The 23,179-nt window shown below is 48.0% G+C and overlaps 1 protein-coding gene across 2 annotated transcripts in view; it reads left to right on the top strand.

Annotated features, from left to right (window-relative positions):
• Positions 1-21,560, top strand: part of CCDC57 (coiled-coil domain containing 57) — a 142,419-nt gene extending 120,859 nt beyond the window's left edge. For both annotated transcript variants that reach the window (XM_058561937.1, XM_058561936.1), the window contains one exon: positions 21,310-21,560. In XM_058561937.1, the coding sequence (XP_058417920.1) occupies positions 21,310-21,494 (185 nt within the window). In that variant the 3' untranslated portion in view covers positions 21,495-21,560. The remainder of the gene's footprint in view (positions 1-21,309) is intronic.
• Positions 21,561-23,179: the final 1,619 nt, after the last annotated feature.

Raw genomic sequence — 23,179 nt, 5'->3', positions numbered from 1 at the left:
GGCTCGGCCAGCCCAGCCATTCTCTGAGGACATAAAAACATGTGCTGAACATGGGAGCTTAGAGTCACCTTGTCCATGTACCTTGTCGATGCAAAATAACCAATAGCCATTCTATAGATAAGGGAAATAAGGTGAGTTTTTTTTATTTTGTCTTGGTTTTTTAATTTTATTTTGTTGTTGTTGTTGTTTAAATAAGGTGAGTTTTACTTGAGCCACAGTGAGGATTATAACCCTGGAAGGCCTTTTCCAGAAAGGAATAAAGCTTCCAGAGAAGCATGGTTTTCAGTACAGTCTTATATCTTTTTAGAACAAAGAGCATATATTAATCACACCCAGGACACATTTTGAAAGTTTCAAAGAAGTTTTTAGTTGCAAATTAAGAAGTCAACATGACCCTGATGTCAGGAAAGGGACTACTCTGGGCATTACCAATAGGGCATAGGAGGGGAAGTATGCATTCTTATCTTAAGAGAGTGCGTTCTTTACTTTAATGGTTAAAGCAGATGTACAATGTATGTTTGATAGGCCATAAGTCAGGCTTCTTTAGTTCAAGCTGAATCAGTTTGAACCCAAATAGTTACCCCATATACCTCAATATGTGAAAATCTCTTGACACCCTCGAGACCAGGAATATAGCCATCTGGCCTCCCCACAGGTGCTGTTTTTGTTTCTTGTGAAACCCAGGAGTTGAGCACCCAGGAGAGCACTTTAGACGCCCCAGCCCCACATTTGAGTGGCAGATGGTAAGGAAAAGCTGCTTGTGATGTGGATTTGTGATAAGAAAGAAAAGAGGAGGGCCGGCCCTGTGGCTTAGTGGTTAAGCGCGCGCGCTCCACTGCTGGCGGCCCGGGTTTGGATCCCGGGCGCGCACCGACACACCGCTTCTCCAGCCATGCTGAGACCACGTCCCACATACAGCAACTAGAAGGATGTGCAGCTATGACATACAGCTATCTACTGGGGCTTTGGGGGAAAAAATAAATAAACAAAACAAAATTATAAAAAAAAAAAAAAGAAAAGAGGAGAATCACACAGGATGGGTGACCTCAGAGGACAGTTTGTGATTCCATTATAAACACACCTGGGACATGACATTCTGTTCTTCCCTTCTGTGGTCCCCATACCTATATGCTAACCACAGAACTCCCTCAGGTCTGAGAATCAATACTAGAAAGTGAACATCAGGCTCCTGTTGCCCCATGGTGAGATGGACAGACCAAAGAGAACCTTCTGAGACCCGGCTCAGAGAGCAGCAAGGTGAGCCACAGGGAAGGAGGCCAGCAGGAGCCTGAGGAAGGGCTGTCCTTTGCACCAGAAACATGCAATGATGCAAGCCCCAGGCAGGGCTCATTGGCTGAGTTCCAGGAACACCAGCTAGGAACAAGAAGAAGGACCTCCCGCTCACTGGCCACTGTCACGACAACCTTGTGAGGCAGATGGTGGCGGGAGTTGCCCATGAGAGCATGGCAGGAGGCTTGTTATCGCTGTGATGGTGACTGTTCCAGGATCCCAGGGGGAGGAGGGATCAGTAACCATGACTGTTCCAGGATCTAAGGGAGAGGAAGGATCTGTGACCGTGACTGCTCCAGGATCCCAGGGCGAGAAAGGATCCTGCCCTCTTTTTACTCAGCTTCCACATGTGTCTTTTTGGCTCTCCCTGTTGCTACTCAGGATGAGACTGAATGAGAGAGCCAGGTTACACCAGTGAAATTGTTACAGGATGGGTGTTCACCACCCACAGCAACCTCTTGTAATTGCAGCTGAAGAAATCTGAGAACTAGTCTTCTGGTCAAAGGAGGGAGCAACGCAGTGTCCTGAGTTGGGTGAACAACTCCACCTTCCTGCCATTACTGATTATTACTGCCTGAGACTTTTTAAGAAGTACAGAGTATCCTCTAAACTTTTTGAGAAACAGATGGTCAAATAGATCTTTGTTAGCGCCTTTAAGTTGTTATGATGAAACAATTGGGCCACTTAGAAACAAACTGGTAGTGAAATAACTTTTAGAACAAAGTAAGTACTTTAAGAAATAGCCAAATCGGCTTACTCTTTAGTGATATTTATTCTGGGACCACCGCAGGACTAGCACTCACTTCTGCTTCTGCCTGGGTTGTTATAAGGACTAGACTTTAACATCCCTCCATGAACAATGAGAAAATTGGGTAAAATATATGAAACACCTGTTTTCAGACATTGGACGATAGGTAGCACAGGGCTGTGACCCTTGAGAGAAGGAAAACAAATGAGGCAAGCTGTAGGATCTCCCTGGCTTTCTGCCTGAAGGCAGTTTCTGGGCTTCAGGTACAGGGAGGGGGATGCCAAACAGCTCAGCAGCCTTACCAAGTTGAGGAAATAGGAATTGGAGTTCAGGGAGGCAGAAAGGGCTGGCAGTGCATGCCAGAGTCCAGAAAGAAGGGAACTGTGCAGAAGAGAGTTCCAGAAATCTGCATAGGGATTCTCTTGAGTTCTTACTGTGTACCAGCCCATAGATGTATGGAAGAAAACTCCACAAATCCAGGCAAAAGGAAGACAAACAACTTACAAGCTGAGCCATTTCCAGAGCTCTCACAGGGTGGGGATATATCCAAGCTCCCGCCAGTCAAGGTGCAGTGTCCTCAGCAGTCACCTTCATTCAGTGGAGACCCAGAGGAGTCACACCGTAGTAGTAGGGCTGATTGTTTCTGGAATGAAGGCCCATCTAGACTTGTCCTAGAAAATCTTGAAAACAGTCTTTGAAATGACCAGACAAGGAACCTAACTGCCTACCAAAACAAAGCCTTACACTCTAAAAAATGACAAGAAAATTTCAAGAAAATATTTACAGTGTCTGACATCCAATCAAAAATCACAAGATGTGAAGAAGCAGGAAAATGTGATCTGTAAGCAAGAGGAAAATCAGTCAATAGCAAGAGGCCCAGAAATGACAGAAATGAGGGAACAAGCAAAGACGTTTTAAAAACTATTATGATTATATTCAAGTAATTGAAGGAAAACATGTACATAAGGAGAAGAACTGAAAATATAAAAGAGAGCCAAACAAAACTTCTAGATATGAAAAATGCAATATTTGATAAGGAAAACTCATTGAATGGGCTTAACAGCGGAATAGAGATGGTAGAAGAAAGAAGAGGGAACTTGAAGACATAGCAATAGAATTCATCCAAAGTGATGCCCAGGGAGAAAAGAATGGGGAACTAGAAAACAGCCTCAGTGATCTGAAAGACAGTATCCCTCAGTCGAACAGAAAGAGAGGAGGGAAAGAGAAGACAGAAAAAGTTTTTCTATTTGAAGAAATAATGGCCAACTTTTTCTAAATCCAATGAAATCTCTTAACTCACAGATCCAAGAAGTTTACCCCAAGCAGCAGGATAAACACACACGTGCGTGCATGCAACCTAGAGAAGATCATAATCGAATTTCTGAAAATCAGTAATGAAGAAAAAATCTTAAAAGCAGGATAGGAAAAATAAAAGACACGTTACATAAAGATGAACAAAGATAACAATTATGATGGACTTCTCTTCAGAAGCTGTGTGAGCCGAAGACAAAGGATCATCATCTTTAAAGTGCTGAAAGAAAAAATGCTGTCAAAATAGAATTCTATACCTAGCAAAAGTATCCTGCAAAAATGAAGGCAAAATAAAAGCTTTTGCAGATAAACAAATCTGATAGAATTCATCGCCAACAGACCCACACTGTAAGAAATGTTCCATGATATTCTTCAGGCTGAAGGAAGATGATACCAGATGAAGACCTGGGTCAACAGAGAGTAATGCAGAGAGGCAGGAGTGGCAGGTGTGTGGTGAATGAAGAAGACAGGTTCACATTTCTCTCTAAAAGATAATTGACTGTTTGAAGTGCCCATAATAACAATGAGTTATGCGGTTTGTGACGTGTGTAGAAGAGAAGCATCTGACGGAAACGGCACAGATGGTGGGAAAGGAAAGGAAGTGTACTTCTGTGAGGCTCTTCTATGTGAGGCCATATGATATTACCTTAAGGTAGAATGTGATAAGTTAAAAATGCAGATTGCAGGACAGCTAGTTTTAATAAAGACCTGATCAAAGAGGCAGTGAGGGAAAAAAAGCATATTGTAACTCATAGGACGACCATTCAAAAAACAAAACCAAAGAAGTGTAGCCCATAGTGCAGTAGTGGAGATAAAATGGAATAAAAAACATCAACTCAAAAGTAGGCAGGAAAGGAGGAAAAGGAGGATGAAGGACCGATGGGACACATAGAAACCATTTAGCAGGAAGATACATTTAAAACCAACCATGTTAATAGTGACATTTAATGTAATGGTCTAAATATTCCATTAAAAGGCCGACTGGAGAAAAAGGCAAGACTCAACTATGTACTGTCTACAGGAAGCCCACTTTAAACATAAAGACACAGATTAAGAAACCTAGAGTGGCTGTATTAATATCAGGTGAAATAGACAACTACACTTTGGTGGTGAACAAGATGTAATCTATACAGAAGTCAGAATATAGTGATGTACACCTGAAATTTACATAACGTTTTACACCAATGTTCCTGCAGTTAAAAAACTCATCAGGCAAAGTAGACTTGCCAACAAGGAATATTACCAGAGGTGAAAAGGGACGTTTCATAGTGATATGGAAGTCAATCAGGAAGACATAACGATCCGCATAATAGAGCTGTAAAACACAGGAAGTAAAGACTCATGGAAACGAAAGGAGATCTAAACAAATCCCTGATCACAGCTGGAGACTTCGGTGCTTCTCCATCAGTCATTGATAGAAAAAGCAGACAGAAAATCCACAGGGTATAAAGGAGTCGTGCATCACTATTAACCACCTTGACCGGACTGGCACGTTTAGACCTCTCCACCCAACAGCGGCAGAACTCGCATTCTTTTCAGGTGCACATGGAACGTTCAACAAGATAGACCACATATTGAGCCGTAAAACCAGTCTCAATGAATTTAAAAGGATTGAAATCATGCAGAATATATTTCCTGACCACAAGAGATTTACACTGGAAATCAATGACAGATATCTAGAAAGATATCCCAACATTTTGAAAATCAAAAGAACACTTCTAAATAACACATGGGTCAAAGAAGATATCACAAAGTAGTGCTGAGAAAGTTATACCTTTAAATGCTTATATTAGAGAAGAACACAGGTCTAAAATTTGTGAACTACACCTCCACCTAAGAAACTAGAAAAATAAGAACAAATTAAAGCCAAAGTTTAAAGAAGGAAGGAAATAATGCAGATAAACATGGGACCATGAAACAGAAAACAGAAAACTGCTACAGGAAAACAATGAAACAAAAATCTGATTCTTTGAAAGCCATTCCTCTGAGAACAGGAACGAGGCAGGGCTGCCCATTCTCACCACTCCTGTTCAACATAGTACTGGAAGTTTTGGCCAGAGAAGTTAGGCAAGAAAAAGGAGTAAAAGGAATCCAAATAGGTAACGAAGAATTGAAACACACTATTTGCAGATGACATGATTTTATATATAGAAAACCCTAAAGAATCCATTGGAAAAGTATTAGAAATAGTCAACAACTACAGCAAAGTTGCAGGGTACAAAATCAATCTACAAAAATCAGTTGCATTTCTGTATGCTAATAACGAACTAACAGAGAGCTCAAAAAGATAATACCATTTACAATTGCATCAAAAAGAATAAAATACCTAGGAATAGATCTTACCAAGGAGGTGAAAGACCTATACAATGAGAACTACAAGACATTATTGAAAGAAATCGATGATGACATAAAGAAATGGAAAGATATCCCATGCACATGGATTGGAAGAATAAACATAGTTAAAATGTCTATATTACCTAAAGCAATCTACAGATTCAATGCAATCCCCAATCAGAATCCCAATGACATTCCTCATGGAAATAGAAAAGAGAATACTAAAATTCATATGGGGCAACAAAAGACCCCAAATAGCTAAAGCAATCCTAAGAAAAGAGAACAAAGCAGGAGGCATCACAATCCCTGACTTCAAAACATACTACAAAGCAATAGTAATCAAAACAGCATGGTGCTGGTACAAAAACACACACACAGATCAATGGAACAGAATTGAAAGCCCGGAAATAAGACCACACATATACAGACAGCTACTTTTCGACAAAGGAGCTACGAACATACAATGGAGAAAGGAAAGTCTCTTCAATAAATGGTGTTGGGAAAACTGGACAGCCGCATGCAAAAGAATGAAAGTGGACCATCTTCTATCACCATTCACAAAAATTAACTCAAAATGGATCAAAGACCTGAAACTATAAAACTCATAGAGGAAAACATAGGCAACACACTATTTGACATTGGTGATAAAGGAATCTTTTCAGATGACATGCCTACCCAGACTAGGGAAACTAAAGAAAAAATAAACAACTGGGACTTTATCAGATTAAAGAGCTTCTACAAGACAAACGAAACCAGAATCAAGATGAACAGACAACCCACCAGCTGGGAGAGAATATTTGCAAAACATACATCTGACAAGGGGTTGATCTCCATAATATATAAAGAACTTACACAACTGAACAACAAAAAAACAAACAACCCGATCGAAAAATGGGTAGAGGAAATGACCAGACACTTCTCCAAAGAAGATATACAGATGGCCAATAGGCACATGAAAAGATGTTCAACATCATTAATCATCAGGGACATGCAAATCAAAACAACACTAAGATATCACCTCACGCCCATTAGAATGGCTATAATCACCAAGACAAAAAACAACAAATGTTGGAGAGAATGTGGAGAAACAGGAACCCTCATACACAGCTGGTGGGAATGCAAACTGGTGCAGCCTCTATGGAAAATGGTATGGAGAGTCCTCAAAAAATGAAAAATAGAAATACCCTATAATCCAGCCGTCCCACTACTAGGAATCGATCCAACGAACCTGAAATCAACAATCCAAAGAGCCTTATGCACCCCTTTGTTCATTGCAGCATTATTCACTATAGCCAAGGAGTGGAAGCAACCTAAGTGTCCCTCGACTGACGAGTGGATCAAGAAAATGTGGTATATATATACAATGGAATACTACTCAGCCATAAAAAAAGACAAAATCGTCCCATTTGCAACAACATGGATGAGCCTGGAGGGTATTAGGTTAAGTGAAGTAAGCCAGAAAGAGAAAGACAAACACTGTATGATCTCACTCATATGTGGAATATAAATCAACACATGGACAGAGAAAACTGTATTCTGGTTACCAGGGGCAGTGGGGGTAGGGGGTGGGCACAGGGGGTGAAGGGAGACATATATATGGTGATGGACAAACAAAAATGTACAACCCAAAATTTCACAATGTTTAAAACTATTAAAACATCAATTAAAAAAATTCTGATTCTTTGAAAAAATATCCACAAAACTGACAACATCTAGCTATACTGATCAAGATAAAAAGAGACAATATAAGGGATAAATGTCAGGAATGAGAGAGGGGCATTGCTGCAGGTCCTGTAGATATTGAGGAGATACTAGTGGATTAATAAGAACAACTACATGCCAATAGTTTGCCAAGTTAACTTAGGTAAGATTGACTAATTCTCTGAAAGCCCCAAATTACCAAAACTGATTCAGGAAGAAATCTAAATGTGAATAGGCCTATATCTATTAAAGCAATTGAATATGTAACTTAAAACCTTCCCACAAAGAAAACTCCAGGCCAGGTGGCTTCACTGGTGAAGTCTATAGGACATTTAAGAAAAAAAGAATACTAATCTACCCAAACTCATTTTCAAAAAATAAAGGATGACAGAAGACTTCCCAACTCATTTTATGAGGCCAGCACGACTCTGACACCAAGACTGGAGAGAGACATTACAGGAAAAGAAAACTATGGACCCACATCCTTAATGAACATAGACCAAAAAAATCCTTAATAAAACATGAGAATATCAAATCCAATGATATATGAAAAGGGTAGTACATCCCAACCTAGTGGGTGTTTTCCTAGCAATGAAAGGTGAGTATAACATTAAAAAATCAATGTGCTATATTAACAGATTAAAAAAGGAAAACCATATGATTGTCTCAATAAATGCAGAAAAACTATTTGACGGAACTGAACACCCATTCATGAGTAAAAAAGAAGAAGAAGAACCCTCAGCAAATTAGGAATAGTACGGAACTTCTTCAGCCTGATAAAGGGCACCTATAGAAAACCTATAACTAATATGTTCCTTACTGGTGAAAGGCTGATGCCCACTCTCACCACTTCATTCCACATTGTGCTGGCAGTCCTAGCCATGTAATAACGCAAGGAAAAGGGGGCAGGGGGTAAGGGACAGACATAACTTGTAAAAGAAGTAACACTGTCTTTATTCACATACCACACGATCTAGTAATAAAAAAAATTCCTAGGTAAGCTACCAAAACAAAACAAACCACTAGAACTAAAAAGTGACTTTAGCTAAGGCCCAGGATACAAGGTCAATATAGCAAATGAATTATATTTCTATATATAGCGATGAAAATTAGAAATTTCAATAAAAAATACCATTTACAATAAGAGCAGCCAAAACCATGAAATACTTAGGGATATACTAAACAAAATACCTGTGCAGTGAAAAACATCATTGCAGAGAAATTTAAAACCTAAATAATGCGGAGATATACCATATTCATGGATTGGAAGACTCAATGTTAAGATGTCATTTCTTCCAAAATTTGCCTATAGATTTAACACAAACCTAATCAAAATCCCAGCTGGCTTTTGAAATTGAAAATTAAAATTTTCATGGAAATGCAAAGGATACAGAATATCCAAAGCAATCTTGAGAAAGAACAAAGTTGAAGGACTTAAACTACCTGATTGTAAGACTTCCTGTAAAGCTACAGTAGTCATGACAGTGTGTGAGTGGCATGCGGATAGACATACACAGCAGAGGAACAGAATACACACACACACACACACGTAGGTTAATTGATTTTTCAATTAATGCAAAGGTTCTAAGGTAATTGAAGGGGAAAGGATAGTTTATTCAATACGTTGTGCTGGAACAACTAGATAGCCATATGGAAAAAAATGAGCCTCAACCCTTACCTGATACCAAATACAAAAATTAATTCGAAATCTATCATAAACCTGAACAGGAAAGCTAAAACTATGAAACTTCTAGAAGAAAGTATAGGAGAGAATCTTTGTGACCCTGGGATTGCCAAAGGTTTCTTAGATAGGATACAAAAAGTCCAAACCATAAATGAAATAAATTTGATAGATTGGACTTCAGAATTTTCGCACGACAGGGTTAAGAAGATTAAAAGATAAGCCACAGCTGGGAGAAAATATTTGAATACACATCAAGGACTTGTATCCAGAGTATACAAAGAACATGACTACCCAATAACAAGAGATGAAGAAGCCCAATAAAAAAATAGCCAAAATACTTGAAAAGTCACTTTACAAAAGAAGATACACAAACGGCCAATAAGCCCATGAAAGATGCTCAACATTATTAGTCATGAGGGAAATGCAAAGTTAAACCACGACGAGATACCACTACCTGTTCACTCAGATGACCAAAGAAACGTTAAAACCTGGCAATATCAAGTGGCAGTGAGGATGTGGAGCAACCAGGACTCTCACACACTGCTCATGGGAGTGCAATATGTACTACTCCTTTGGAAAACAGTTTGGCAGTTTCTTAAAAAATTAAACAGACACTTACTACACATCCCAGCCGTTCAATTCCAAGGTAATTGTGCAAGGGAAACAGAAACATCCATGCCCCCAAAGACCATGGCATGAATGTTTGTAGCAGCTTCATTCATAACGTTGGGAACAACACAACTGTCCATCCAGTGATACTTGGAAAAGCAAATGACGGTGTAGCCACGTAGTGTACTACTCCTTCGCAGGGAAGAGAACTCCTGATACGTACAGCAACACGAGTGAATCGCAGAAACATTTCTATGATCTCTGGAAGAACCAGACGTCAGAAAGTACCTAGTGTATTCTATTTCTGGGAAACTCTAGAAAGGACCGGTCTAATCGAAAGTGACAGACAGCAGATCAGTGGTTGCCTGGGGCTGGGGGTAGGGGTATTTGGGGCGATGGAAATGTTCCATATACATGCGTGTGTATATTTTCTAAAAGCCATTGAAATGTAGGCTTAAAAGTGGGTGCATTGTATTGTATGTAAATTACACCTCCATAGAAACGGTTTTTTAAGTAAAGGATCACCTGTGGTGAGCATCACCCAAACTGCTGGGAACAGCCGTGGTCTATTGAAGGTTCCTGGTGAACGTCAAAGTTCTGCCCTAGATATTCTGTCTCTCTCCTGCCCCGCGATCACCCTTCTAGTCTCCCAGTTTCTAGTCTGTCACAGCCAAAGTCAAGAAGAGCCCAAGTGGAAAGACACCACCATCAGCCATCCATTTCATGGTCGCTGCGGATCCCTGCAGGATCTTTGTAATGCTTACCAATTTGCTCTCTTCATTCTTCTCCACTGTGGCACTTAGGAAGCCCCAGCGGAGGTCATCACCGTAGACAGTGTCCTCCCAGCAGGCCCCAGGCCCTCTTGGAAGGGCCTCGAGAGACCCTGGGGATGGGGAGAGGTGAAGGAGCATCTGGGCCTCGGGCCTCCTGCCCTCCTCCCAACCAGAACTGCCTTTCACTTCAGGCCTGCAACGAGATTTTGTTTAAAGAAATAGTACCTCAATTTTTTTTTTCTCTATTTTTGTGAGGAAGATCAGCCCTGAGCTAACATCGATGCCAATCCTCCTCTTTTTTTGCTGAGGAAGACTGGCCCTGGGCTAACATCCGTGCCCATCTTCCTCCACTTTATATGGGACGCCGCCACCGCACGGCCTGACAAGCGGTGCTTTGGTGCGCGCCAGGGATCTGAACTGGGGCTGCCAGCAGTGGAGCACTTGCACTTAACCGCTACGCCACGGGCCAGCCCCAATAGTGCCTCAACTTTAAGAAAACATTCAAAACCAGTGTATAGAACAAACCCACTTCTGTTTTCTTGGCTCACGAGGGGTTACTTGGTCTCTGGAGAATGCTGCACATTTCACACTCACTTTCTAAAAAGAAACGGTGGCCTCCATCCTCCTTTGCCAAGGGAAGGCTACGAGGTGGCTGGTGGCAGAAGCAGCAGTGAAAACCTGTGGCGGCCGTCTGGCTGTAGACGGCCTGTAACAAAGGGGCCTGGCTGTCTTCCAGGGAAGCTTCATTTACGTAGCATGTGGCAGGCTGGTTTAGAGTTTTCTAGCTTTTTCCAATGTTTTTATTGTATTTACTAGGTGGTTACATTCTGTAGAGAAGTGCTCCGGAGTTCATAGCTGATCTCTCCACCCGTCTTGCTGAACTTGCATATTAATACCAATAGTTTGTCTTTGGTGCTTTTTTCTAAGTGGATGATTATATTGTCTTCAAACAATGACTGTCTACTTCTTCCCTTCCAATCCTCTACTCCTTATTTCTTTTTCTTTCCAGGGTGACTGGGCCCCCAGAACTGTATTAACAGGAACACTCATAGTGAACATCTGTCTCATTCCCTAAACTGAAGGGAATGGGGCTCGTTATTCTGCTAAATATAATCATTGCTGTGTGTCTTTGAAACCTTTATCAAGTTAAAAATTTTCCTTTATATTCCTGGTTTGCTAAGAGTTTTCATCATAAATAGATGTTCAACCTTATCGGATGTTCTTCTGCATTATTTAAAATAATCATCTGATTTCTTTTTGTTCATTAATGTGGTGAAATAGGGTGGTAGATTCTCTGATCTTGAACCAGCCTTGCATTCATGGGATAAACTTTCCTGGATAATGATGTATTTTTCATGCTTGTTTGATTTGATCTGCTAATGTTTACAGTTTTTGCAGCTATATTTATAAGTGAAACAGGCCTGTAAGCTTTCCATGTGTTGTCCTTCTCTGGTTCGGGAACATAAATTACTTCACCTCATACAATGAGCTGGGCAGCTTTCACTCTTCTTCTACTTTCCTGAATAATTTGAGTAGGACAGAAACTGACTGTTCCTCAAAAATTGGGCTATGAAAATTCAGTAGAACCATGTTTAAAGCCATCTGAGCCAGAGGTCTTTAGGGAAGGGAAGTGTTTGATTACCATTTCAATTTCCTTAATAGTTATTGGACATTTCAAATGCTATTTTTTGGTGCTGGTTTTGGGATTTTCCATTTCATCTAGGGTTTATTAATTTCCTAGTGAATAGCTCTTGGTAACACTCCTTTTCACCCAGCTGTCCCCCTACCACATTCACTTGCTCTCCCTCTTTTGAGTCAGTCTTGGCGGAGGTTCATCTCATTCATGTCTGCAGACAACAGTTTGGGTTCTGTTGATTTTCTGTACTCTTTGTTTTCTTGGGGTTTCTAGTTCACTGAAGTTTGCTCTTAACCTTATGGTTTCCTTATTTCTTGTTTCCTGAATTTGTTCTGTTCCTTTCTTTCCAACTTCTCACGTTGGAGGTTTAGCTCATCTCCTGGAAGTCTTAACTGTTAGTGTTTCCTGACAAGTGCATTGAAAGCTGTTTCAGCTGTGTCCTACAAATTCTGAGATTCAGTTCTGAATATCTCTTAATTCATTTCATGATTTCCTTTATCACTCAAGGATTAGTCAGTAATACACTGTACACTTTCCAAGCAGAACGGATTTGAGGGGGTTTTGATGTTGGTTTCTAATTTTATTGCATTATGTTTGGAATGAATTGAGACTCATGCCTCGTACGTGGGTCCGATTCTGTGTGTGGTCTGTGTTTGCTGGGAAAAGAAGTACATTATCTGTCTACTAGTTTAGACGTCTGTATGTCTAATAACTCAATCTAATTAATTCCACTGGGTGAGTCTTTGCCATCTTGGCGTGGCTTTGTGACCACCAGGGGCGAGGTAAAATCTTCCTTGACTATATTGAGTGATCTCTCTTCCCTGCAGCTCTGTCAGTGGTTACTTGATATGTTTTGAAGTTGTACTTTACCAGCACATAGAATTCTTCTTTGCCTCTTATGGCATTTTTGCCTAATTCTGTTTTAGTTTTTTATTTTCCATTTTTATGTATCTTTTGTTTCACATGAGTCTTTTACACAACATCTTGTTGGATCTTGTTTTCCTTTTTTTAAATCCAATCTGAGAATTTTTTGTCTTCGTTATGAGTTTAACTCGTTTACATTGATTTCTCCTCTATTGGACTTAATTCTCCAATATTATTAATTTCCCATTCATTTTCTTTCTGCTTCACTTTCTACATTCCTGCTTTTCATTGGAGAAATTGCATTTTCCTGTGCTGCTGTACAAGTTACCCGTTCTAATTTTGTCCTAGGACAGTCTCACTAGCTCACACCCATGTTCATGTCGCCCTACGGACTTCTCAGGCTTGTTGCCACTCAGGTCTTACCCCCTCACAAGGCACGTTCTTCACACATTCCCCTCGTCCCCATTTTGGCCATCTACCCCAATCATAGCCACAGTGTCTGGGATTCTTATTTTGCCTTGTTGTGGGTCTCTGTAGCTTTGATTTCCCTATTTCTCAGGTCTCTTGCAGCTTCTTCTCGATTTCTCTCCCTATTTAAGCTCTTCTTCCAAGAGTGTTCTCAACGTGGATCCTTATGTAGAACCAGAATTTTTATCCCGCTTGTTTAGGAAACCCTTGTGCCTGTATTCCTGTGGGTATTTAGAGGTTTGTGTTTGACGAAGACGTAGAAGGGTTATGTATAAGTTTGGTCTCATCCAAATTCTGTCCCCGCCCTCCTCCTCTAAGAATGCCATTCAGTCCTAAAGTAAGCATAGTGATACAGTCACCATGGTGGGAAACGAGGGACTTGTTCTTTTAACTTGGGAAGGACAGGCAGAGGGATTTTCTGGGCATTGCACGTTTAGCTCTTGTCGCCAGGCTTCCTGTGAATCAAAGGTGCAGCCTGCCTGCTTTTGGCACCATCACATGCACTACTCCGTTTATATTTGTTTAAGATAGGAGCCAGTTACATTCTTGATATTACAGATTCCACACACGAGCGAGCAGGAGATCTCGTCCCCTAAAATCCACATTGCTATTGGAAGCTTTCCATGGACCCTGCTACAGACACGTGGATTTCATGGTCCATGTGGGGACTGTGGGAACCCTTCAGGTGGGCAGAAAAGCCCAGTCATCCACAGAAAGGGCACCCAATTCATGGGGTGGGGGCACAGGTCAGATGTTCAAAACTCCAACAGGCGCCCTTTTCAGTCTTGCCCACAGGATGCCTGACCAAAGAGCTAAAACAGGCCATTCCTACTACCAGCCACAGCAGCTGCAGTTGATGGTCTTGGCCGTTTGCTCTCGACATGCTGCACAGTTAAGGGAGCTTAGCTGGCCAAGAGACCAGCTGACTCTCAACGTGGAAATGGCTCTCTGCTCTGACTTCGTGCACCCCCAAACCAGTGTAGACAGAAGCCAGGGAGGTGTGTAGGACCGGGCATGGAGTGGTAGATCCTCGGTCCCTAAGGGAGACAGAGGCTGGGCCTTCCCCAGGAATGTTCATGCCTTTTCCAACATGAACTTCCATCCCTGAGATGTGGAATGACCCTGCCTGGGTGTCCATGCATGGACTCCAGGCCCTGGAGCCAACGTCCCTTTCTGTAGAAGAGCCTGTTCTGAAAGTGTCCATCCTGAGAGCACCCAGCAGCACAGCAGCGAGCTGAGGGCAGCCGAGGCAGGAGGGCAGTTCTGGAGGAACGACCTGCAGCCCAGGTGCCACACGCGGGCCCTTCCCAGGGGGAGCCCTGTCTCCGGGCAGACGCCAACCCTCTAACTTACAGTCCAGGGGGCAAGCACTGTGCTTGGGCACAGTGCTGGACTGGTGTGGGCATCTTCTTCAGGCCACTGCGGGCAGGCGTTGCTGGGGGCATCGACTTGGGTGATGAGGCTGCTGGGGAGCCTGAGATGGCCACCTCCACCCGGTCCAGAGCCGTTCTTTCTCACACCTGCAGACTAGCTTCTCCACCCGTCCTCGTGGGGCCGCACCATCTGCTAGCCTCTCCATGGCGCATCTGCCTGAGGGCCTCGTGCCCTACGGACCAGCCCAAGCCACTTAGCTGGAAGCTGAGCAGCAGCCCAGGACTTGGGAGGTGCTGCCCACCTCCTCCCAGGCCTCATGGACAGAGGGTCTTCCAGGCAGGTGGACTTCTTGCAGGCCTACATGCCAGTCACATGAGGGAGGAGATGAATGGGGTGCAGGCCCAGCTGTGGGGGAAGAAGTATAGATTCATCAGCTTTCTTTATGTGAGTAGTTTATGAAGCCTGCTCCGAGCCCCAGCACTGGGACAAAGAGGCCCTGAGCCCGGCCTTACTTCCTGGCTGAAGCCAATGCCATGGGCCCCTTCTTCCATGAGGAGCCAGGAAGATGGGCAGCGAGCATCTGCAATAAGCATAAATTACACTTGTGGTGTAGCTTGGATGCAGCGGTCTCCATGTAATTTGTTTGGTCTGCTTCCTCTGGGCAGCCTCTGATGCACGTGCTGCCCCTTGACTTGGACTGAAGCTACGCCACTTTCCCTTTGAGAAAACAGTGGTGGGGGGTAGGGTGGGGTCCCAGCCCCCTTGGCCCAGCTGCTGCACCACCTCCGTGTTGGGGCGGGGTCACCACTGTCCCTGTGTAGGGGCCAGAGGGTGAGGCAGGTGTGTGCGCAGAAAACTTCACCTAGAACCGGGCCTGGAACTGCGTTGGCACTCGGCAAATGTGACACTTCTCTGGCAGATGGCAAAGGCCCTGGAGAGGCATCCTTCCTCCTCACAAGCTTCGAGCTCCCAGGTGCCTGTCTGCATGGTGGCAGCCATGCTGCTTCCCACTTGGGCTGAACTCGATCAGGGAGCAGTAGGGAAGTTGCGGAGAGCTACCAGCCCCATAGTAGAGTCTGCACGAAGCTGGCTCCCAGCTCTGAGTGCTGGCCGCCGCCCAGGCCGCATGGCGCAGGCCCTCCCGCTCTGTCCATAGCACAGCCTGGAGCTCTGGCTGGAGTCTGCATCCCCGCTGCTTGTGCCTCTCCTTCTGGGGGAACTGAAAGCAGCCCATGGGATTCAAAGGGTCATCGCCGGACCTCCAGAGGGTGATTTTAGGGGCCTGGTCTGGTGTGGGGAAGCCTCTGGCCAGGCTCGCAGCTCACGGCACCTTGAGCAAGACGGGCAGCTTGTGTGCACATGGCCGATGGGCAGCCCTCCCAAGGGGACCACGTTTCCCTGGAAAAGGAGAGCGTTGCATCACTCACAGCCATCCTCTCGCCAAGAAGAGCAGAGGACAGGCCAGTGCAATGTGTGGCCTGCTGGTCTGCACCCCTGGCCGGGGGCGTGTGGATGGGCAACCACCCTACGTGAGGATCCGTGGAGATGTTTGGGGGGCCACCTGGAGCTGTGGGCCAACCTAGCTGACACTGGAGTGGGACCCTCCTAGGCCTCTTTTGAACGTGTATCTTTCGTGAATTTTATCTTGTTTGTCTAGTTTTTAGGAGTAGATCTCTATGGAAAGAAAGCAGATCAGAATCCACCCCCGCCCCGCAACCAGGGGCTGGCCCGGTGGCGCAGCGGTTAAGTGCGCGTGCTCCACTTCAGCAGCCCAGGGTTCACAGGTTCGGATCCTGGGCGCACCGATGCACCGCTTGTCAAGCCATGCTGTGGCAGCATCCCATATAAAGTAGAGGAAGATGGGCATGGATGTTAGCCCAGGGCCAATCTTCTTCAGCAAAAAAAAAATCCACCCCCCATCTGCTCACCCAGGCCCTTCTGGCTATGCCCACGCAGCACGTTACAGAGGATACATGCTGTCTGAATGCAGCCCAGGCTCTCAGCGCAGGATCCCGGCCGAGGGGGCGTGAAGTGAGCATGGCTCCAGCCACCTGAAGCCAGTTCACGGCTTCCCACAACCCCAGCCCACCCTCGGCACCTCCTTTCCTTTCTGGGGCCTTAAGTCCTTCTTCCCACCATCGCCTCTGCCCTCCAAACGGGACCAAACCAGGCTTGGTGGCCTGGACTCCACCTTCAGCCACTTCCTGGATCCCCAGCTCTCACTGTCCTGGCTTCTGTCGTGGCACTGCCTCCCGGCTCTCCTGGAGCCATCCGCCCGCCACACACGCTGGCACCCATGTGCCTGCCGCCTACCCACCCCAACCTCAGGCCTCTTCCAGCACCTCTTTTCTTGGAGCTGAGCCTCTAAGCCCAGAGAGGGAGTAGGCAGGGCCAGCTCTCTGGGTCCTGCCCACCCACTGAGGCCTGCATGCCCACCTTGGACAATGCAGCCCCCAGACAAGGGCATATTGGCTTCTCTTCAAGCCCTCTGTCCACAGAAGTGCATCCCCTAAACTCCCTTCCTCAGGGCCCAGGCATGCTCTCCGGGGCCCGGCAGCACTTCTCAAGGCCTGGAACGGAACCACATTGGGCCACACTGAAAGGCACCGGCAGACGGGCCTGGGTGAGCTCAGAAGTAGGGAGGGGGTACCCCCAAAGATGATATTAGGAAGGAGCAATTAGAGGTTGCTGTCGGCAGTTAACCTCAGGAAGGGAGGGGTGGAGCGGTGATGCTGGCGTGTTAACAAGGAAGTTGGTCTGTGGCCAGCGCCCCCAGCCAAGGCCAAGAGCAGCCATGGGGTCCTGAAGGATCCGGGGTTTCCTGCCTGCCCCTCCTCCATCTGGCTGTGTTCGAGTCAGGCCAGGGAATGTCCGCCCAGAGCCTCGGCAGCAAGGGCTGGCAGCGGCTCCCTGCAGGGTTGTTCTGGGCGGCTCGGGGTCCTGGGAAGTAGCTTGCAGCTTCTGGAGACTCAGGGCCGGGACTAGGAGAGGGAGGTCACGTCCACTGTCCACGTCCACCACGTGCCGAAGGCTTGGGGTTCTCTCCCAACAGTGGCGGGAAGCCTTGGAAGGTTTTGGGGGGTGGGAGAGTGTAACAATCTCATTTGTAATCTCATTTGTAACCACTAATCAAAAAGGGGGTTTAAAATGATGGGCCTGGAGACCTGGGGGTGTAATTTGTCCCATTTGACGAATGAGGCATGGGGCATGAGGGGCTTCCGTGGAAGCAGGAGAAAGGTCTCAGCAGAAACAAGGGGCTGTCAGCACCCATGGGTAGTTACCAGAGGGGAGGTGGAAGGAGAGGGGAGACACAAGGACTGGCTGGACCAGTTGAGGCCGCAGTGAGCCTGAGGAGGCCTTGCCCCTGTGCTGAAGGCCACCACTGGAACTTGAGTCGTGAGCTGCCCCCCTTCTCAGCCCCAGGGAAGGCTCTGGAGAGCCAGAGCAAGCATGGGCTTGGTGGCCCCTTTCTCAAGAGTACACCCATGTCCCCAGCCCTTCCGACAGCCCTCAGAGGCCCAGGCAGCGTGTGCTTAGGGTCACCCTGATAACCAGGTGCAGCCTGCCTGCTCCCCAGAGCCAGGCAGCCTGCAGGCCAACTTGGATGGGAGCTGGGCAGCGGCTCCGAGCCGCCAGAGAGCTGGGACCAGCACTGCCCCTGTGCAGTCAAAGAGCTCTGGGAGCCCCCGAGACAGAGACAGGAGACTGGCCCATGTCTACCTCGGACGCTAGTCCACAAGACCCTCCCAGGCTCAAAGGTCATTACAGCCACCCAGAAGGTGACAGGGAAGACCACCCACCCATGGGAAGTGCAGGGCCACACCCCCTGGGCACTATCAGACCCCGGAGGAAGCTATGCCTGGGAGAGAGGAGCTGGAAGGGCTCCAATCCTACTCCCAGGTCCATAGCTGGGAGGCCTTAGGCGTCTCACTGAACCTTCCTGAGAGTCAGAGCTGGACCAGCAGCATGTGGGAGGAAGTCCTGTGCCCAAATCATTTCCCTGAAGCCAATTCAGAACCCAGTGCAGAGAGAGAATCCCCTGCTGGGCAGAAAGAGAAGAGCAGAGAGCGGGTGGGGGCTGCGCTTCTGCAAACCCATCACTGGTCTGAGTGAGGGCCCAGCTCGGGTCAGTCAGGCAGGAGACCAACCACATCTTGGTCATGGGGAGTGTCCTAGGGGCAGACAGGCCTGATACATCCAGCTTCGTGCCTAAGCCAGGACTGCCCCTGCCCTGGAGGTCTGCCCTGGAAAAACCAGCCACCTCCCCAGGAAGGGTCTGTGGGGAGAGGGACAGAAACCTGAGACCAGGAGGCCAACTGTCCTGTCTTCCCAGCCTCTTCTCTCCCTTGGCTCAGAAGGTCTGCCTCCAGGCAGGTGGACAGGTCTTCCCTGGGCCTGTGCTCCCCGTGTACAGTGGGAACCACCTGCCTGGTGTGCAGCCAGCGTCACAGGGAGCTTGGGTCTCCCAAGCAGAGGGTCTTGGGGCCTGGGCTGGCTGGCCCTTCTCCCTAAGCCTCACTTTCTCTGGTAACCCCCCAGGCAGCAGCTCAGGTCACGCCCATGGACTCCCTGGGAGAGCTAGGCCCCTGTGCTGTGGAGAGGGACCCCTCAGTATCACAGTGGTCAGAGTCCTGATCCTGCCCCTTCCCAGTGGCCATTGCCCTCCAAAAGCAAACCAAGTGAGCAGGATGGAGCTGCCCAGAGGTCAGGGCCTGCACGATTACTTCTAAAAAGACGTGGGCTGTGAGACTGTGTGTGAGGAGGGATTAGTCTGGGGATGGAGGAGTGAAGATGCAGGCATTTTCCTGATGAGGGAGAAGCAGCCGTGGCCACAGGGAGCAGAGAGGAGCATGAAGCGTCCAGGGCCCCACATCCTCGCCCCTTGAGGATCCGAGCTCAGAAGCCAGGCGGCAGGGGGAGAGCAGGGCCTGGCCCCAGGATTGGGTTGGAGGGCAGCAGGAGGGAGGCCAACGGGCATATGACCCCAGGGAGGCGGCAGGGAAAAGAGCAATGGTTCCAGGTGCATTGAGATGCCAGCAGGACAGAAAAACCATACAGTGAGAGAAGGGGCCCAAGCTGAAGGCCAGGGACCTGCAGCCCAGGGTGCTGGAGACACTGCCTAGGACAGGAGGACGCCGGCAAGCCCATGGCATGCACCATGGGTGTGTGCTTTCTAAAGCACACTAGTTTTCCCAGTCCTCTGGCTCCATGCCAGCCCTGGCACAGGCCCGGTCTATGGCCCCATTCTGTCCCTTCGGAGGCTGTGCAGCTGACCAGCTGGCCCGTCTCCATCCTCAGGTCTTGCCTGGGCCAGTCCCCGCCATCCAACACACCCCATCTGTGCTGAGCGCGTGGGGCCCTGTGCCGGGCGGGCCCTCCAGACCTCCAGGCCCAGGCTGGTGGGCTCAGTGACACTGGGCAGATGGTGTTTGCGTCCTGCACGTGTGTCTCACACGTGTGAGAGGCTGGTGCCCTGGGCAGTACTCCCTCCCAGTGCAGGTGGACCCTCCTGGGGCTCCAGAGACCCTGGCCTGACCTGCTCGGGCCAGCCCATGAGGGAGAGCCACTCCTGAGCTTGCATCTTACAACTGCTTTTTAATAACATCTCTTTTGTTTTGTTACAAAAGAAATACATTCTTAATTCTAAAACCTTGGAAAGTAGAGAAAGCTCTAAAAAAAAAAAAAACCTACAATGCTCTAGTGCAAAGACAGTCGCTGCCAATATTTTGGAACGGCTGCCCTGGCGTGTCGGCCTGTGTCTGTGACGCGGGGTGCGGCTCCCGGGTCCTTGGCCTGTGCCTGGCCACGTGTGTTGGGGCTGCTGGACGGTTAGAGGTGCCTGGCGAGCATGGTCAGTGGGCAGAGGGTGGTTGACAACCAGGGAAGTGCCTGGGAAGTGCCTTGAGTCAACCATTAACCTCAGCACCCTCTGTGGGACCCATTACGAAATGGTCAGGATGGGAGATGGCATTTTCAGGGCCAAATGTCCTGAGTGCCCAGTGGAGGGGCAGGCCTAGGCCCTGCAGAGCATCTGGAGAGCACGTGCCTACAAAGACCTCTGTGCCAGGACACCAGGGCCAGGACCCCAAGGCACAGCTGCTGCCATTGAGTAGTCACTGCAGGAGGACCTCTGGCCTGCACAGGCTCCCATAAAGGGAGCCAGGGTGTGAGGTCTCTCATTCCTGCGGGCAAGAAGCACACTCCTAACACACAGTGAACCCAGTTTTCTTTTTTTTTTTGTTTTAATAATTTTATGTATTTATTTATTTATTTTCCCCCAAAGCCCCAGTAGATAGTTGTATGTCATAGCTGCACATCCCTCTAGTTGCTGTATGTGGGACGCCGCCTCAGCATGGCCAGAGAAGCAGTGCGCCGGTGCGCGCCCGGGAACTGAACCCGGGCTGCCAGCAGCGGAGCGCGCGCACTTAACCGAGGCCGGCCCTGAACCCAGCTTTCTAAGCACCTGGTTTTCTGCCCCGTAAGGTAACACACCTTTCTCTTGTTTCTCTTCTCACAGTACCTCCAGCAGCCAAGAGTGTCCAGCACTCTGACAGGAGCCCCATCAAGATGCCGGCAGCCTTTGCCATTGAAGGAATGAAGATGGAAACCCAGGCAAAGACCAAGCCTGCCAGGGCTCACCCTGTAAAACCTAAAGGCTGCCAGTGGCCCCCCAAGATCCGTAACTACAACTTCAAGGACTGACTTCTTCGGCTGCCCCTGCCCCTCCCCACCCTCTTCTCCCTCCGCCCCCCCTTCCTCTCCTCCTTTTTCTCCTTTCTTCCCCCTCCCCCTCCTTCCTCCTTCTCTTTTCCTCCATCCTTGTCCCCTCTCCTCCCTCTTCCCCTCCTTCTGCTCTTCCCATCCCCTCTCCCTCCTCTCTCTCCTCCTTGGTGCTTGGGGCCTGGGCTTTTATCTCCACATCAGAGGGGGCATGTGCATGTACACATGTGCGTGTGTCTGCACAAGAGTGTGAGTGGGGCAGTGAGCTGCAGAGCAGGCTCCCCAATGCTGCTGAGGCGCCTCACTGACAGACCGCCGAGCCCATTAAAGCCAGTGCCTCCTGTGCAGTGCTTGGCCAGGGGAGCTCTTTTCCTGTCCCACTTAAGAAAAGGCATCAGTGCATCCTTGGTGTGCGAGAGAGAGCTGGGCCACCTCCATACCTGCCTGTGTCACCACCCACAGCCACCTGCAAGCTGGCGGGTGTCACGGGCAGTGCGGCCTCCCCCAGAGCCTGGTGAGGACAGTTAGGGGTGGAGAGCAGAATGCCCACCTGCAAAGTAAGCGTTCCCCCAGAGAGCACCATGCGTGCAAGGGGTCCTCCCAGAAGTAGTGAGAACAGTGGATGTGGGTGACTCCCACGGCCAGACCAGAGGCCACCTCCCCTAGCTCGGCCCACACACCCAGTTGGGGTCACTCCTCTGTCATGCATGCTGGGTGCTCATGTCAGGGTGCTGGTGGAGGAGAGATGGCACGTCCAGTCGTTAATCAGCCACATGAGGCCAACCCTGGTCAACACAGTGGGTCACTTGTCCATCCCCCACGTAGGACAGCAGTGTAATGTTCCTGACACCTGGATGCCCCAGGCCAGGCACCTGCAAGGATGAGAAACACACATAAACCAATGCCCTCCACCCCAAGTGTCACACGACTGCACCCACACTCCCCCACCAGAAAAACACGTCCCAAGAATCACAGCCGCACGTCCTCAACACTTGCAGATTCGCTCTGCTGCTAACTCAACAGTTGTAAGCATAACCACCTGTCTTGGGAGGCTCAGCGTGGGGGAGGCTGGGGCCCACGGCCCCCACTTTCCCAGAGCCCTCAGCCTTTTTCTCCCCTGGCACCTACACCTGGTTGGCAGAGCCAAAGCACTCCCCGCCCACAGCAGTGCTCAGGGATGGACATGGCCTGTTCCCACCCCAGGTCGTGCATGGCCCGTGCCCTTGGTTGGCCTGGGCTCTGAAAGTCTCCTTTTCTGAGCAGCCGGCTCTCACTGAACCAGACAGACAGCTTCTCTGGGGGGATGGGGGGACAGCAGGGGAAAGGCTGGACCCTGCCCTCCCTGCTGTGTGACCGGGTTCATCACGTGGCCATTGTGGCTTCAGCTTGTCCCCGTGTAAAATGTGGACAGTGTGGTCTCCCTGCCTGGCTCACAGGTGTGAGGGCACGTGGCAGCACTCACACCCGTGTGGGGACGCCATCACAAGGGGAGACCACAGACAGCAGTGGTGGTGTGTTGCAGTCCATGCGGTGGCCGGATGCAGGGCCCACAGATCACAGATCAAGGTCCCAGTGGTCTGCAGTGGTTCCCACCTCATCCTGTGCATCTGTAATGTGCTTCATTCGGCTCCTTGTGAACACACACGGGCATCGCGGACATCTTCACC

This window comes from Diceros bicornis, chromosome 18, assembly GCF_020826845.1.
Source record: "Diceros bicornis minor isolate mBicDic1 chromosome 18, mDicBic1.mat.cur, whole genome shotgun sequence".
NCBI classification, from domain to species: Eukaryota; Metazoa; Chordata; class Mammalia; order Perissodactyla; family Rhinocerotidae; genus Diceros; species Diceros bicornis.
This window is presented reverse-complemented; position numbering and strand designations above follow the sequence as displayed.